Here is an 18,032-nt window from a genome sequence, read left to right on the forward strand (position 1 = left end):
ATCCACCTTGGTCTTTCTATTCCCGTTAGTTGCGGTTTGTGCCGGTGTATTGGTGTAATTTTGGCTCAGAGTGAGAATTATGTTTTGATTTCTTAGATAATCCATTTGTTTGTTTTCTTGGCTGTCTATGGCAGTGGCCCCCAACCTTTTTTGTACCACGGCCCGGTACCGGCATCACAAAATGATCCACGATCCGGTACCGGCATCAGCACGCATGACAAGGCGAGCCGAGTGACCAGCCAGCCAGCCGTCCCCCGCTTCTCCCTGCCACCTTCAACTCCTCCTTTGTACCTTTGTCGATGGGCTTCGCTTCGGGACTGCTTCGGGACGGTCGCTCGGCTCGCCTTGCCTTGGGTGCTGAAAGAATCCTCGCACCTTAGTTTCGTTCGAAGCCCCCCCCCCTTCGATGAAACTAAGGCGCGAGGATTCCTTCAGGACCCAAACGCCACTTTCCAACCGGAAAAGCTCACCCGGAAGCACTTTCTCGTCAAACAAGATGGCGGCGCCCAGCAAACCGGCGGCCCAGTAGGAAATGTTCCACGGACCGATACCGGTCCAGGGCCCGGTGGTTGGGGACCCCTGGTCTATGGTATTCCGGGTTTTTTTTTCCATCACCAACATCAGAAGTGTCAAGACTCTTTCTATCCTGATTCTTCAAAGTCCAGTTTTCACTTCCATTTGTTGTTGTTGTTAGTTGCTAAGTCATGTCTGCCCCATCATGACCCCATGGACAATGTTCCTCCAGATCTCCCTGTCCTCTACCATCTTCTGGAATCCATTTAAGCTCATGTCAACTGCTTCAGTGACTCCATCCAGCCATCTCATTCTCTGCTGTCCCTTTCTTCTTCTATTGCCCTCAATCGTTCCCAGCATTAGACTCCAGTGAGTCCTTCCTTCTCATTAGGTGGCCAAAGTCTTTGAGTTTTATCTTCAGGATCTGGCCTTCTAAAAATCAGTCAGGGTTGACCTCCTCTAGGACTGACCAGTTTGATCGCCTTGCAGTCCAAGGGACTCGCAGGAGTCTCCTCCAGCACCATAGTTCAAAGGCCTTAATTCTTTGGCGCTCAGCCTTTCTTATGGTCCAACTTTCACAGCCATACACTGCAACTGGGAAAATCATAGCCTTGACTATACGCACTTTTGTTGGCAGGGTAATGTCTCTGCTTTTTAGTATGCTGTCTAGATTTGCCATAGCTTTCCTCCACAGGAGTAAGCATCTTTTAAAATCTTGGCTGCAGTCCCCATCTACGGTGATCTTGGAGCAGAGGAAAATAAAATCTGTCACTACCTCCATTTCTTCCCAATCTATTTGCCAGAAATTGAGACTTCCATATTCACATCCATAGAATTCACTTCCATAGAGTATCATATACATGGCTCTGATCCTTTGTAGGTATAGACAATGATATATTTGTAGGTATCTTTTCCACTATTACTTTTCCAAGTGCTAAGCTGTGGTATGTATCTTGAATGCTAAATGGGTTTTATTTTTCTCCTTATCTACTTTGTTTGAGACAGGATGCAAAAATGGCTCCCGGTTATAAAATACACAGAGCAAACTTCAAACAAATAAAGTTCAAAAGGGAAATAATGTTGGCGGAGAAATAAAAGTGAAATGGTTTAACTGACATGATTTTTAAATTAAAAATAGTTTGTGGCTCATTCTGATACCAAAACAAAGTCACTCTACAGAGTTACTAACTGAACTGCTGCATAATATTTTCACTTCTCACTTTTGCCTTTTGTTTTATTTTTGACTATAACATTGTGAAATTATTTATTATTATGCACTGTTGTTTTATTCCATTCACTTGATGGGAGTATATTCAATATTGTAAAGCAATAGCCGACTGGTTGTCAGTGCTTGTATCCTACTGAAATTTATTAAATCTATAAGTGGGTAAGGAAAAGCAAGTACAGAAATTGTTCTTTGCCTGGACCTTGATGAGTACCTGAGCAGTACAACATATCAAATATTGTTTGTCTTGGCTAGGAAAAATGGATGGAAATCAAGACAATTGAGACGTGGCATATAGCGCACAGACCTCTACAGGAAATTTTTCAGAGACACCCCTCCAATGCAAAAAATGATACACAGAAAATGAGCCTGTATAGATACACCAATTTACACAACACACTTAATAGCAATAGCATTTAGACTTATATACTACTTTACCGTGCTTTTACAGCCCTCTCTAAGCAGTTTACAGAGTCAGCATATTACCCCCAAAACAATCTGGATCCTCATTTTACTGATCTCAGAAGGATGGAAGGCTAAGTCAACCTTGAGCCTAGTGAGATTTGAACTGCCAAATTGCAGTCAGCTGGCAGTCAGCAGAAGTAGCCTGCAGTACCGCATTCTAACCATTGCACCACCACGGCTCTCTAATCAAGTTAAAGGTTTGACATCTGACATTATACCATGTATTGAGGACAATGAGTTTTCACTTTAGGGCTTGGGGAGGGGATCAGAATCAAAGCATTCTCAATGCCAGTCATAAGTGTGCAAAGTGGAGACTTATGCATGTGCAGACAACATTTCCATGAAAACTGGAGACAGATTATTAAACCCTGAATTATCCAATTACTGAAGAAAAGGAGAGAATACTAAATTCAAGATACTTCCCCATTTCTTATTGCTGGTATGGTACATAGAGTCTTCTTCATCTCTCAGGGATCAGGGAATCAGGGATGAGAGCAATTGTCTTTCGGACATAGAATGAGACTGTAACTAGTTATCTCTGAGATCAAAGGGGGCAAAAGCAGTTTATAATTTGCAACTTCTTAAGCAATTCAAGGATCTTTGGGAACATTGCTAAACATTTATTAAGCCTGTTAGACACTGTAGTCTCTAAGGTAATGAAATGTGGGATAAATATGTTTATGGCATTAAGATCAAAGTATGCTTAGATGATGGGCTTGTAGTCACATTTTCATATATTAGAATAAAGCAAACATTGATGTGGCCTGAACTTCACTATAATATTGGAAAATGATAATTTTCAGAGCACAATGATAAAGACAATATCCCATGATAATGCTGCAAATATTTATTTGTAAATGTTTATTTTGGTAGCATAACCAGTGTTCACAATTAAGAGAAAATGCCCCCAAATCAACAGAAAGAAATATGATTGCTGGAGTCCTTCTCAGAAGAAATTTTCATATTGCCTCTGATCCTTGATTAGGAAGAAATTATGGAAGCCAGAAAGAGAAAGTGTGGGAGAGTGCACCGGATTTTATACTTGGCAATTTTATTCTGGTTGGATCTAGGAAAAAAAATGTGAAAGTGAAATATTTGGCATAAAATAGTATGCAACTGATTGTCATGCATCTTTTATATGGAGGCAGGTAATAGTTTAGAATTCTGCCTTCAACCTTCCCTTCCTCTCAATGACAAGGCCCCTCGATAATCTACTATTCATCATTTGAAATCAAGTTCTCATAAAGTTCTGGGAGGAATCTGAACAATATAAATCTCTATTACAGCAACAAGTTTATTTCATACTCACTGGCATACATTTTCCTACTGAGAAGCTTTGATTCTGATTTCCTGGAAAAACAAAGGAGAAGAGAAGAGAAGAGGAGAGAGGAGAGGAGAGGAGAGGAGAAGAGAAGAGAAGAGAAGAGAAGAGAAGAGAAGAGAAGAGAAGAGAAGAGAAGAGAACTGGAGTGTTCATTCAATTGTGGACATTACTAGAAAAAGTATTATTGAATTTGTAACAAGCATATGGGTATTGGCATTTAACTCTTTAAAAACAAAACATCCTCGTACTATTTCGAAGTGCTAAAATGGCAAACCCTAATGGTTTGAGATTGGAAAGTGGTCCAAGTTGTGTACCACATAAAAATTGGGCTAGAGGTTTAGCTTAGTGTACTAGACAACAAGTGTAGTTGCCATAAGTCCTTTATGTCCAATAGCTTGAAAGATTAACCCCAGATATCAAAAGCATCGTACCTGCTTGATGGAATGGTTTTTAATAATCCAGGTACAATTTTTAGAGCAATTTGGCAAAGCCATTATTTTAGTTTTAGAGTGATTGATTTCCAGCTGGTTCTCTTTGCAATAATGTATGAAGGGATTCAAAGATATGCATCATCTACATAGAGCTCCCCCAGCAAAATCTTCTTCATTACAGGCCTTCAAGAATTGCCACACTTTGATACTTACCTGACCTTTAGAGGCAGAAGTCTTTTCACCAGAGTTTCCAGCAGCAGACCCAGGTTCTCCAGAGGCAGGCAATGTGGAATTACCAGGGAGTTTAACACCAGAGGAAACAGAGGCGGGAGGGGCAGGCTGTGCAGAGAAAGTAGGGTCAGATTGTGGAGGGGAAAATGATGCAGGGCCCAGCAGGATATTGAGGACTGGGAACGGCAATGGTGACAAACTCATTTTTTGTACGGGCAGCCGGCAAAGTCTGTGTAGACAAAGGTGTAGTCCCTGATCTCATTTGGTTTCCACATTCCTCATTAAAAGATATCCACCAAAACATATTGAAGCCAATGGGTGTATCTCCTTCCACTGGCTGTCCTGCAAAGGCAGGTGACATGAGTTTTCTGCTATCCTGGGACGTGTCTTTCTTCCCTCCTACTGTGATTATGATCCCCCCAAAATACTTATGACCCCAATTTGGAGTTCTGGTAGCTGCCCTGTCACATGATCAGCTTTTGGGCACTTAGCAATTGGCTTGCATTTAATTGCGTGTGTTTATTTGTGTCCTGCCTTTATTATTTTTACAAAGTAAATAATAAGTGTGTTGACTAAGTGAACATAATCCAACACACTTTCTTCCTTCTATTTTCCTCACAACAACAACCCTGTGATGTGGCTTGGGCTGAGAGAGAGAGTGACTGGCCCAAAGACACCCAGATGTTTTTCATGATTAAAGTGGGATTTGAACCCCACAGTCTCTTGCTTTCTATCCTGCTGCCTTAACCATTAGACCAAACAAGCTCTCACAACTGTTTCCTCTTACATCTGTTTACAAAATCTCAGAGTCATATGAGTGTGATATATTTCCAGTTTCTGGTTAAAAAAAAAGATGCTGATTGCAGACAATAGATTTGCTTTATGACCATGGCTTTCACTTAATATTATCTTTATAATGCTATATTTCATTAATGACCACCACACAAAAAGGATCATAAAATCAAGCACAGTCACTTGGAGACCCACTTAACAACCAGCACAATTTATGACTGTAAACCCAGATTCCATTATTAGGGGACATGTTTATAGCAATTGGAAACAATGCCAAGTTTTGCCATTTTTGTCCTCTCTACATTTAGGGAAAGAATATTTTCAATATTTTAGGGCCAACAGAACCTTCTCCCACCTTCAGGTGAATAGGCCTGCAAAGGAACCTGTCACCAGTTCATACTCACTGTGCCAGAAGCGGGTGGGACAGCAGACCCAGGTGGTTGAGCAGGGAAAGATGAAGATTCTTGAGTAGTGCCTGCAACAGGATAGCCTTGGGGAGGACCAGAGAAGTCTTGGGGGCACCAAAGTAGCCTTGGGGAGGACCAGAGAAGCCTTGGGGAGGACCAGAGAAGCCTTGGGGGCACCAAAATAGCCTTGGGGAGGACCAGAAAAGCCTTGGGGGGCACCAAAGTAGTCTTGGGGAGGACCAGAGGAGCCTTGGGGAGGACCAGAGAAGCCTTGGGGAGGACCAGAGAAGCCTTGGGGGCACCAAAATAGCCTTGGGGAGGACCAGAAAAGCCTTGGGGGCACCAAAGTAGCCTTGGGGAGGACCAGAGGAGCCTTGGGGAGGACCAAAATAGCCTTGGGGGGCACCAAAGTAGCCTTGGGGAGGACCAGAGTAGCCTTGGGGAGGACCAGAGAAGCCTTGGGGAGGACCAGAGAAGCCTTGGGGGGCACCAAAGTAGCCTTGGGGAGGACCAGAAAAGCCTTGGGGAGGACCAAAATAGTCTTGGGGGGGAGCAGGGTTGTTTGAGGGATCAAAAGAGAAGCTTCGGAGACGACCAGGGTGCCGTTGACGACAACGCTGCAGAATGAAATAATCAGAACAGAAAAACCAAAAACAGCTACAAATCTCAATTATTTTCCACAATCCTCATTAAAAGGAACCCAATAGCCATGTTGAAGCCGGTGGATGCTTCCAGGGGCTACCTGATGTGAGTTTTCCCCCTGTCCTACTTTCTGCCCTCCCACTCTGGTGGATTACAGTTCCTACTAGCATTATATCCTGCACCTGCATGGAACTTGAATCTTGAACATTTATCAGATACAACAATTGACTTCCACAACATATTCTAAGAGTTGGGATTATTCCCAGTTTCCCTCTGAGTTCCTGTAAGCAATAAACTACTAAGTATAATCTTAGAGAGTAACAGACTTACTATAGTGCTAACCTGGATGGGCTTGAACTAATTTCAGTGCAGGGAGCTGAGGGCATAGAAGAATTTGGGAAATTGAATCATCTGGATTTTGGCACTGTTGAGAGAAACAGATATAGGCCTCCAGCCTTGCCTAACTATCTTCCAGCAAATAAAGGTAAAAGTTCCCCTTGCACATATGTGCTAGTCGTTTCCGGCTCTACGGGGTGATACTCATTTCCATTACAAAGCCAAAGAGCCAGCGCTGTCTGAAGACATTTCCATGGTCATGTGGCCGGCATGACTAAACGCCAAAGGCACACAGAACACTGTTCCCTTCCCACCAAAGTAGTCTCTATTTTTCTACTTGCATTTTTTACGTGCTTTCGAAATGCTAGGTTGGCAGAAGCTGGGACAAGTAATGGGAGCTTACTCCATTACGCAGCGCTAGGGATTTGAACTGCCGAACTGCTGACCTTTCTGATCGAGAAGCTCAGCGCCTTGGCCACTGAGCCACCGTGTCCAACGAATAGAAACTTAAAATTTCCCTGCACTGAAAGAAAAGTCCCAGTGTATGAGTGATCAGTTGTGTTTGACTAAACAAGATTCAAGGTCCAGGATGACCATGGTTCTAGATCCAAAAGAGAACCATAGTTATGATCCAATGAAAAAGTCAAACAAAATAGTTGAAATTCATAGATAAGAGAAGAGTGGGCTATAATTTAAATCACTGTATCTAAGATCCTCTTTGGGCAATAAAAATTGTATTTAAATGTTCTATATGGCTCAGAGAGCTTCTTATTTTTGATGATGTGAAGTAGCTCTTCAGGAGGTAGGAAGTGAAGGGGATTCTCTGCCTTTCCTGGTTCACCCCCTTATGGAGTCCTCTTCACCCTAACAGTGGCAGGGCCAATTCCATTCCTGTTAGCAAGCAGCAGATCCAAAGGTGTTGGTAGGAGGTGGAAAGGGGAGAGAAAGGGCACTGTGATGCCATGTCTACCATCTTGCCCCTGGACATTGCTGAATGGTTACTCTTAAGTTTCTCTTAAGGCCAGTCATATTGAATGTTCCCAAAACTGTGTGCCTTTTTTCCTTCCTGAGACAAATGCTATCACATGGTTTCTAAGTTCATTAATGTTGCTGTTAATTATTATTCTTCACTAAAAAGAGTATCAGTATTTTTCTAACCAAACCAACCAAATATATTGGAATATATTCCCTTTTTTTTCTCATGAAGCTTACCCAATGCCTCTTCCGGTTACCTTGTTTTTTGCGGAATTTAACAAACTTCTAATATAAAGAAAGAGAACATTAAGAGTTACTTTGCACTGTATTTTCTTCCACCTCTCCTTTAAATAAGAGAAACGTAGCCATTTTCTATTAGCTAATATGCTTAAAATAATTCAGAATGACTAATAATTTATCTACATTTACTTTATATCTGACAACAATAAAGAGACATCCTAGGCATTTAAAATTTCCATCAATTACTTTAACAAATTGACTACTGTAATTCAAATAACAATTCTTTTTAATATACACATGAAAGTCATTTTTCTTAGACTAAGAGAGGAAAAAGTAATTTTCAGGCTAATTAAAGATTTGAGCTGGATCTTTCTGCACCAGTGTTGTCATCTGGGATTGAAAGCAACTAAAAAATATATATTTCCATATACTTACAGAGAATCGTTGCATCTACAAAAAACGTACATAATATTCAGAAAGGATCTTTCACACTTGTTTAATTGCATCTCCTTTTCTATCAACTGAAAGTAATTTTTTTAAGTCATGCTTTCTCGATTTTTTTAACACACTCCATATTTCTGTACAGGGAGCCCTTCTTTAGCAACCATAATTGAGAAAAACAACTCAGTCACATAAAATGTGACAGCAACTGTGCTTACAATTTTATTTCAGCTGTCCTTTGCTCTACAGCATCAGACATATACAACCCCCAAAAGATGGATGAGCCCAAATAATGGGGAAATTTTCTAGAACGCAACTCAACCAGGCAGCTGGTGTAAAAGGGAAAAAACTTAAAAGCCCTTTTCCACACACACACACCACCCTTTGGAACGTTTATCTCTGCACCAGGATAATTTGCAAGAAGGGAATTAATGTTTGTATTTGCATTCATTGGAGAGAAAGGGGTTAGAGGAGAGTAAGGCATACAATGTGGAATACACATTGAAAGAGATGTGCTAATGGCTCACATGGCTGCAAATACTGTGCATAAAATCTGATCTCTGATCTAATTTTGCATTGCTAATCCATCAAATCCAAGTCATTACACACACACACAAACATATTGTATATATTCCCTTCTCTAGATCTGTTCTTCATTCTTTTGTATAAAGTTAACTGGCCAAGCTTAAAATTAATAAACCAGGGCCTCCACAAATTACAATTTCCGCAAGCCTTCTCCAATCTCATGCAACAACATTGACTATTGCTCTGAATAGAAAGCCAATCCACCCTTTTTTCTTGGTATCCAACAGCCACAATCTTTCGTGATCAGGACACTGATACCTGAGCATGTCACCTGGGTATATAATCTTGGAGAATATAATGTGGCTGGGTGGGTTATCCTGATTGATCTGGAGTCACCAAGCTCAGGTCTTTTTTTTATTATTATTATTATTTGACTGTTTGACATGTTGTAATGTGCCTAACATCTTTGGGAACATGGCCAAACAATAAAGGAAGAAGCAAATAACCTCACAATAACCTCATATGCAGATATGAGAATGGTCCAGGAAAGATTGCACCCCTGGATTTAGCTCAGGGGTGGTATGCTATCTGTTAAGTATGGTCAGTGGGTCCCATGAATAGACGAGGCTTGAGTAGTGAACAACAGCTCTTTATTTAACAGAAAGATTCTGAGACAAAAACCTTAGCGCGCGGCAGCTCTTTTTATAGAGCTGGTCGTGGCTAGGCAGTCAATGACAACTCTTTGAGTTTGCCGCGCTTGGTTTCAGCCAATCGCGGCAAACCCTGTATGAGCCAATCAGGAACGTTCAAGCCATCCAATCACGATCCGGCTTTTCTGGACCAATAGGAACGCAGGGTTTCAAGCCTGCTAATATGGAACACTATCAGTTTGGCCCAGTTCAGCCGAACTGGTAGCAAAACCTCCTACCAGTTTGGATGAGCCAGTAGTAAAAAAAAAGCCTCCAACTATTAGCTGAGAGGAGAAAGAAGAGAAAAGCTCGGGTTTAGCCCTCCCACCCGCGTTTGCGCTTTCCTCTTCTCTATCCCCTCATCTGATTGGTGCTGGAGGTCTCAGCTGGCGTGTGGAAAGGTGTGTGTGTGTGTGTGTGTGTGTGTGTGTGTGTGTGTGAGGTCACCAAACTGCTAGTGGAACAGATAGGATCCCATTGCTGATTTAGGTTCTTCTACTTCAAAAGAAAGCTTGTTGAACTTTTGCAATGTGATACATTTGAGATTCCAGAGCAATCAAAGGCAAACATCTAGTAAAAAACTAGTAAAAACAAGATAAGATACTTACCATCTTTTTAGGTCTAAAATGATCCTATGGATGAACGACACATGCACAAAGACATAGAGTGAGGGAACAAATACTTTTCTTTCATCTTCCCCATAAAATGTGAAAAAGCCTGGGAAGTAAAGACTGTAATCCTCTAATCTGGAAAAGGGCAACTAAAGATGACTTGTTAATTGCAGCCTGCATAGCATTGGAACCACAAGAGTAGGAACAGATGAAAAGTAGCATGATGCCACAGAAAAACCTCACATACACACCCAATGCTATTTGCCTTTCAAAGGGCTCTTCAATCTTTTGTAATGCAGAGTTATCCTATATCTCTGCCTACTCTTGTGTCCCCCAAAAGCCTTTGCCTATCCCAGGGATTAGCAACCTTAAACACTCAAAGAGCCATGAAGGTCATAATTGGAAGCGCCCCATTCAATTCTGGAGCCGGTCTTCATTTTGATTTTTTTCCCCACTGTGTTTTGTGGATACTCTTGATAGTTGGTAATGACCAACCAAGACTGTTTTTCCTAGCAACTGTGTTAACCCACATCTGCCCAAGATGTGACATAATTCATACAGAATTTGGAAACCTCAGGCTATAAGCAGAAAGTCTCAACAAACATTCCTCAACAGAGATAATTAATTTCAGGCAAAGGAGAAGATCGTACTTACAGGTGGAGGGTATGGTGAATTAGGGTACTCCTACAGAAATTCAAAGATATGTTACAAACCAATTCTTTCTTGAACAAAGACCAGGAAGAGTTTGGGAAGGGATTCTAAAGAGACCCCCAACTAAATCCACGCATGACCTTAATATTCTTCCTAGCTGAAGCTTACAAAGATCCAGATAGTAGTAGTAAATAATGTTTAGATGCTGTATTTTCTCTGAAACCTGTGTTTGGCGTACACTAAGATCTTGTCTAACATTATCCTTGTAGCAACTGTAAGAAAAGAGGCTACAGATAGCCTCTTTTGTTTAGCAACTGCCTCAGACAATGAATTACAACAATAATGAAAAAAATACAGTAACTTTGCAAACAATGCTAGAATTTACAATCTCAACAACATCTTATTGCCATTCGCCTGTTTGCCATTACATTCAGTGAGTATGCATTGTCCCATGTGTCAAATGGTTACCGTAGTCACAGTGATATGATTTTTCATTTAGCAATTGCTTTGCTTATTGGCTCTAATGGCAGTCATTGAGTGAGGACTATCTGTACTAATTTTCACATTGTTATATGATATTTCTTGGTTATTAGATTCTGTGGTAGCAGAATCTTATATTTCAGTTATATTATAACTTACATAAGCCAAGAGTGGCATTTACGTGTGAGATGGGCAGCATATAAATTTAATAAACAGAAGAATAAATATGCCTATATAGAGCCAAATATAAAGAGACAAAGAAAGCCCCCCGATAAGTTTCTTGTGGGTCTTTCAAGTGGGTATCACTAAAAATGGGTTTCATATAAGCAGGCAAAGGTTATACTCACTGCTGGGCCAGAATAGCTGGCTTGGGCAGAACCAGGGGAGCTATGAGGCATCTGAAGAAAGAAAAACATGAACTTTTTTGGGTATGCATAAGCTGCAATTCTGTATGAAGTCCACCCAAACTAGGAAACAAAGATAAATGTAAAAAAAAACCAGTGTTTTTCTATATTTGAAAATCATAGATTGTCTATTCTATCTATCAATCTGTCAGTCCATCCATTCATCCATCTATCATCCATCTGTTATCCATCCATCCATCATCTATCATCTATCCATCCATCCATCCATCCACAGGCACATATCTTTTAGATGTTTATTCATTCATTTACACATGCATATAATTTTATACTTATAAACATTTAAGGGAATAAAAAGATATACAAAAACCTGCACTTGAAAATCCCACATCTATGTGGGTACGTAATGTTTATTCCCCCAAAATGTTATAATAAATTATACCCACACATCAAAAGGCAGGAAATTTTAACTTAACACAAATAACTAAACAATTCCATAAGCAGACAATTTTTAAATGATTAAACGAGGCTGTCAGACCTGAGTAGAGTATAATTTATCACTAAAAACCTCATTTATTTAAGTAACTAAAGAACATTATTTTTAAAAAAAAATAATAAAAACTCTTTGTGTTCAAGCTTTATAGGAGGAAAGTCTTTTAAAATCCAACTTTGTGTAAACCTAAGCTCTCTCAGGTATCTCATTGAAATAGCAAACAATTGTGAAGTCAATTCCTCTCCTATAATCTCAAAGGATGTTGCTTGATTTTAGAATATGATATACTAGCTGGATATCCATGCTTTGTGACGAAACTTTGTGATCAGGCTATGTAGGAGAAATTTGGTTCACAATCCGTTGGCTCAGTGGTGGTCGGTGATTGAAACACGTAAGGGAATATTGCTCCTGCTGCCTTGAGTCCAAAAGCAATTACATAGGTGGAAGGTGTAGACATTTTGGTGAGGTACCGACGTTTAGTACTGTAAGGAGCCCCAGGCCGCTCCTGAGGGCAGGAGTGGAATGTCTGCCAATTTAAAATGAGGTAACAGAATGTGAGGCAACTGGCAGTTGGAACAGAGTTATTTTCAGGTGGGGAGGGGGCAGGGGTGGTATTCAAAATGTTTAACAACCAGTTCTGTGGGTGTGGCTTAGGTGGTGGGCGTGGCTTGGTGGTCATGTTATTGGCTGGGTTTGGCCAACTCAGTATCACTCACATCGAGGCACGCATCTCCTCACCTGGCCTCTCATGACTGTGGGGATACTGCAACAGTCGTAAGTGTGACAAATGGTCATAAGTCACTTTTTTCAGCGCCATTGTAACTTTGAATAGTCACTCCACACAAGCAAAGTACCAGCAAAGGAGGGGAAAAAACCTCCAGAGAAGTTCCAGAGACAGGAAGTCTAGTCCTGCCAAGAATGTAATAAGGGTTAACAGAGAGGCAGTTTCTGTAAGCAATACCAAAATGTTTCCTTCCTGCCTTCCTTACAGGATTAGGCCAGTAATTTCTTCTAACCACTGGTTCTCCCAACTGCTTAGAATGTTAACAACCGGTTCTGGCAAATAGGTGTGAACTGGTAGAATCCCATCCCTGGGAGGGGGAGTAGAACTCCTTAGCATCAGAGTGTGTTAATTACTTTATTAAGAAATACTAATGATCTGATTGCCATTTAGAAAAATCCTTTCTTAGTGAGAAGCTAGAAGCGAAGAGGAACATACGTTCCAAATTTCAAGTTTGTAGGCTTTACGATTCTGGAGATTTCGTGATGAGTGAGTGGTACTTAGCTGTTAAATACACTGCTCAAAAAAATAAAGGGAACACTTAAACAACACAATGTAACTCCAAGTCAATCACACTTCTGTGAAATCAAACTGTCCACTTAGGTAGCAACACTGATTGACAATCAATTTCACATGCTGTTGTGCAAATGGAATAGACAACAGGTGGAAAGCAGAGGCAGTTAGCAAGACATCCCCAATAAAGGAGTGGTTCTGCAGGTGGGGACCACAGACCATTTCTCAGTTCCTATGCTTTCTGGCTGGTGGTTTGGTCACTTTTGAATGCTGGCAGTGCTTTCACTCTAGTGGTAGCATGAGACGGAGTCTACAACCCACACAAGTGGCTCAGGTAGTGCAGCTCATCCAGGATGGCACATCAATGTGAGCTGTGGCAAGAAGGTTTGCTGTGTCTGTCAGCATAGTGTCCAGAGCATGGAGGCGCTACCAGGAGACAGGCCAGTACATCAGGAGACATGGAGGAGGCCGTAGGAGGGCAACAACCCAGCATCAGGACCGCTACCTCCGCCTTTGTACAAGGAGGGACAGGAGGAGCACTGCCAGAGCCCTGAAAAATGACCTCCAGCAGGTCACAAATGTGCATGTGGCTGCTCAAATGGTCAGAAACAGACTCCATGAGGGTGGTATGAGGGCCCGACATCCACAGGTAGGAGTTGTGCTTACAGCCCAACACCATGCAGGATGTTTGGCATTTGCCAGAGAACACCAAGATTGGCAAATTCGCCACTGGTGCCCTGTGCTCTTCACAGATGAAAGTAGGTTCACACTGAGCAGATGTGACAGATGTGACAGGGTCTGGAGACACCGTGGAGAATGTTCTGCTGCCTGCAACATCCTCCAACATGACCGGTTTGGCAGTGGGTCAGTAATGGTGTGAGGTGGCATTTCTTTAGGGGGCCACACAGCCCTCCATGTGCTTGACAATCTGGTGGAATGAATAGAAGAGATGATTCCACCAGACTGTCAATTATTTGGAAGCCTGCATTCACAAACAAAAAAATCTCCACACCACAAGCCAGGCAAACACCTGGGCACAAACAGACCCGCCCCCCACTGATACCTCCAGCTCAAACACACCCCAACCAGGCACCCAGCTGAAACCTAGCTTCCTAATAAATGATAGTCGTCCATTTACTTGGAGCCAAGCTGCACTAAAAGCCTCCAATACAGGAAACACAATGTTGCCAGCCAATCAAGACAAAAAAAGCTACAAAACAGAAAGAAGATATTAGAAACACCAATCAAGCAGAACACAGCAAACTCCAAGACCAATAAACACAGACCAAGACTCCCAACCAATCAGGATGAAGAAAAAACCATTCTGGCACAGCAGTAGGCTAGCCCCAAATTTAAAACTGAAACAGCTGTGAAAGTCTGACTCATAGACGAACACAATACAGAAGCCTGATTGATGGCAGATGAGATTCTGCCAAAACGTTGCCACAACTTTAAAAGCACAACTATAATGACGTGGGAAAATACCCAAACGGGTCTTTTCCTGTGTAAGATTGAGAGTATCTTGGCGATGTTTCGACAAGGTCCCACTTGCCATCTTCAGGCTGGTGCTTTCAGCTTCGTGCTTGCACAAGTCAAAACGTCACCAAGATACTCTCAATCTTACACGGGAAAAGATCCAAACACACTAAGACCTGCATATACATATATATATAGGTAAAAATACATATGCCTTAAATAAATATACTTCCTCATTAAATAAAATAGGGGCCAGGGGCTTTAATGTGAATGAAAGAATTCTTTTAGACCATTCATTTGATTGCCAGCTGTTTCAAACACAATGGGAAGAATTCTGACCAAGTTTTCTAGCTATTGTCTTAACCCAAGAACCCTCCTAGGTGACAAATATTTTAAACCTCCTATTCCTTAAAAAAAAAAAAAGAGTAAATAAGTAACAAAAGGCAAAGGTAAAGATCATACTGTACTTACAAGATCAGGGAGTTGTGGATTATAGTTTGCAGAAACACTGTAGCCCTGGGACTCAGAGTACCCCTATAGAAATGCAAAAAAAATACATTTATACACCTGTTCTTTCTCCAATAAAAAGAGGGAAGTGTGTGGGAAGGGATTCAGAGGGGACCCACATGTGGTTCCCCTCAATGTCATTTGTATGGGAGAGAAAAGTTCTGAATGTCTGAGCAGCTGTGTTTCTCCTAAAATGTTCAATACATGGGTGAGACATGCTCTGTGAATGAAACTGATGATTTCCTGTGGGGTCAGTTCCAACAGTGACGGGCCTTTGGGGGAACAAGGTATGAAGCTTGGTTGCACCATGTTTGAAGATGGATAAAATTTGACCAACCAACTACCCCATTTGTAAGTGTGTAATCTCATTTACCAGCTTATCCAAATTCCAGCAGCCAGAAGTATCAAAGTGCATCAAAACAAGAAACTCTTTTACTTACTGGGGGTAGAGGTGGTGGAGGTGGAGGATTTGGAATATGATTCTGTAAGGGAAAAACAATAGTCACCTATTATTTAATCCTATTTTATCCTGAGACACACAGTCACACTGCAATGAATCTACTGAAGGAAAGAAACATTTCACCTCGCTAAACAGAACCTAAGCCCCTGAACACTACTATGGCCTGGCTTTCTAGTTGATTGGAAACCAAACCAAACAAAACACATTTGAACACAATGTGTGTGAGAAATAAATTTTGTTGCAAGCTACAAAACTCATTATTAATTAATGCAAAAAAGCTTCCAAACGGAATAGAATCATTGATTTGAATTGTGATAGTCTAAGTAACAACTTGAAATCACTTTAAAAAGTGTGGGGTCCAATTGGCATCCAATTTGATTCAATTCAGAAAAAACAATTCCATTTAGACATGCATTTGAACAGAGTTTAAACTGGATTCTCTCACTAACACTTTACAAAATCCCCATTTGTTATGTCTGAGATTTCAGTAGGACCTGAATGTGACCGGTTTAGTCTGGGTTTAACCCATAGGATTTGAGTCACAGGAGTGTCTCTGACAACCCACAAGTTAGCTTTCCTAAAATTCAGGTTTCCTCTCACCTGGGCATCTGTGCTGAGCACAGAAATCAACAAAGCGGCACCCACGAAGGTCAGCTTCATTTTTCTAAGCTTGTGGTTTCCTTCCCCAAATGAGAAAATAACTTAAATATAAATGGATGGACCTTTATTGATGTATCAGCACAAGCCAGACTGCCCAAACTGAAAAGAGCAATTAATGAAGCCTTCAAATTACCTGTTGAGAAAGGTTAGAAGGGTTCATTCACAAGGAAAGATCTGCTGCCAACCAAAACATTCTTCCACCCTCTATATTATTAATTTTTTTTTGAGAATGACCTTGACTTCCAAGAAAATAATGATGAAATGCCACCTGTAATGTATATGATGATAATGGAAAGTTTCTGAAAGGCCATTTGCTGTTTAAAACCTTTCCCCTGGTTTTGACTTAAGATTATCTTACCTTAATCCTACTTTCGATTATCTTTCTTAGATCGATTGATTTTAGGCTATTCATTTAGTGACCAATCGAAGTTACAATGGCACTGAAAAAGTTATTTATGACCATTTTTCACACTTAGGACCATCGCAGCATTCCCCATGGTCACATGACCAAAATTCAGCCGCTTGGCAACTGGCATATATTTATGATGCTCACAGTGTCCCAGGGTCAGGTGATCACCTTTTGTGACCTCCTGAATGGGGAAGCCAGATTTGTTGTAATAGAAATTACTGGTATATATTGTTACATAAAAGTAAAAAGTTGCGGTCTACCACTGCACCAACAGGAGTCGGGAGTCAATGTTTTTCTTTTTCTTCTACTTTCTCCTTTACACATTTTTCTCTTCCCCCTCTCCTCTCTTATTTTCATTTTTCTTTATACTTCTCTATTTTATATTTTGATAAATTAATAAAATATTTATAATTAGATATGATGCAAGGAGGAAACAAGAATGTGGCGATAGAATAGAATAACAGAGTTGGAAGGGACCTTGGAGGTCTTCTAGTCCAACCCCCTGCCTAGACAGGGAACCCTATACCACTTCATACAAAGGTTTTCCAACATCTTTTTAAAAACTTCCACTGTTGGAACATTCACAACTTCTGGAGGCAAGCAGTTCCACTGGTTAATTGTTCTCACTGTCAGGAAATGTCTCCTTAGTTCGAAGTTGCTTCTCTCCTTGATTAGTTTCCACCCGTTGCTTCTTGTCCTGCCCTCAGGGGCTTTGGAGAATAGCTTGACTCCCTCTTCTTTGGGGCAACCCCTGAGATATTGGAACACTGAGAAAATTTGTACTATATATATCTATTAAATCTTAAAATACACTGCTCAAAAAAATAAAGGGAACACAAAAATAAGACATCCTAGATCTGAATGAATGAAATATTCTTATTAAATACTTTGTTCATTACATAGTTGAATGTGCTGACAACAAAATCACACAAAAATTATCAATGGAAATCAAATTTAGCAAGCCATGGAGGTCTGGTTTTGAAGTTACATTCAAAATTAAAGTGGAAAAAAACACTACAGGCTGATCCAACTTTGATGTAATGTCCTCAAAACAAGTCAAAATGAGGCTCAGTAGTGTGTGTGGCCTCCACGTGCCTGTATGACCTCCCTACAACACCTGCTCCTGATGAGGTGGCAGATGGTCTCCTGAGGGATCTCCTCCCACACCTGGACTAAAGCATCCCCCAACTCCTGGACAGTCTGTGCTGCAACGTGGGATTGGTGGATGGAGCGAGACATGATGTCCCAGATGTGCTCAATTGGATTCAGGTCTGTGGAACGGGCGGGCCAGTCCATAGCATCAATGCCTTCGTCTTGCAGGAACTGCTGACACACTCCAGCCACATGAGGTCTAGCATTGTCGTGCATTAGGAGGAACCCAGGGCCAGCATAT

General features: G+C 41.1%; 1 protein-coding gene across 3 annotated transcripts; it reads right to left on the minus strand.

The window, feature by feature from the left end:
* Positions 1 to 3,035: 3,035 nt before the first annotated feature.
* On the minus strand, positions 3,036 to 16,326 carry LOC148129938 (uncharacterized). 3 transcript variants are annotated; one of them, XM_087971016.1, is made up of 10 exons: positions 16,171 to 16,326; positions 15,551 to 15,592; positions 15,075 to 15,137; positions 11,326 to 11,376; positions 10,502 to 10,531; positions 9,845 to 9,868; positions 7,579 to 8,102; positions 5,386 to 5,471; positions 4,172 to 4,297; positions 3,036 to 3,269 (listed from the first exon to the last, which is right to left on the minus strand). In XM_087971016.1, exons 1-7 carry the CDS (start codon positions 16,228 to 16,230, stop codon positions 8,013 to 8,015), a joined length of 360 nt encoding a protein of 119 aa, XP_087827142.1. In that variant the 5' UTR covers positions 16,231 to 16,326; the 3' UTR covers positions 3,036 to 3,269; positions 4,172 to 4,297; positions 5,386 to 5,471; positions 7,579 to 8,012. The 3 variants fall into 3 exon arrangements, with proteins under 3 accessions (XP_087827142.1, XP_087827141.1, XP_087827143.1); XM_087971015.1 differs by having other exon boundaries at positions 15,066 to 15,137; positions 16,171 to 16,310; XM_087971017.1 differs by lacking the exon at positions 15,075 to 15,137 and having other exon boundaries at positions 16,171 to 16,310.
* Between the last annotated feature and the right edge of the window lie 1,706 nt (positions 16,327 to 18,032).

The sequence above is a fragment of the Notechis scutatus genome, chromosome 8 (assembly GCF_049901735.1).
Source record: "Notechis scutatus isolate UNSWTSFEM ecotype Mainland chromosome 8, rNotScu1.2, whole genome shotgun sequence".
NCBI lineage: Eukaryota > Metazoa > Chordata > Lepidosauria > Squamata > Elapidae > Notechis > Notechis scutatus.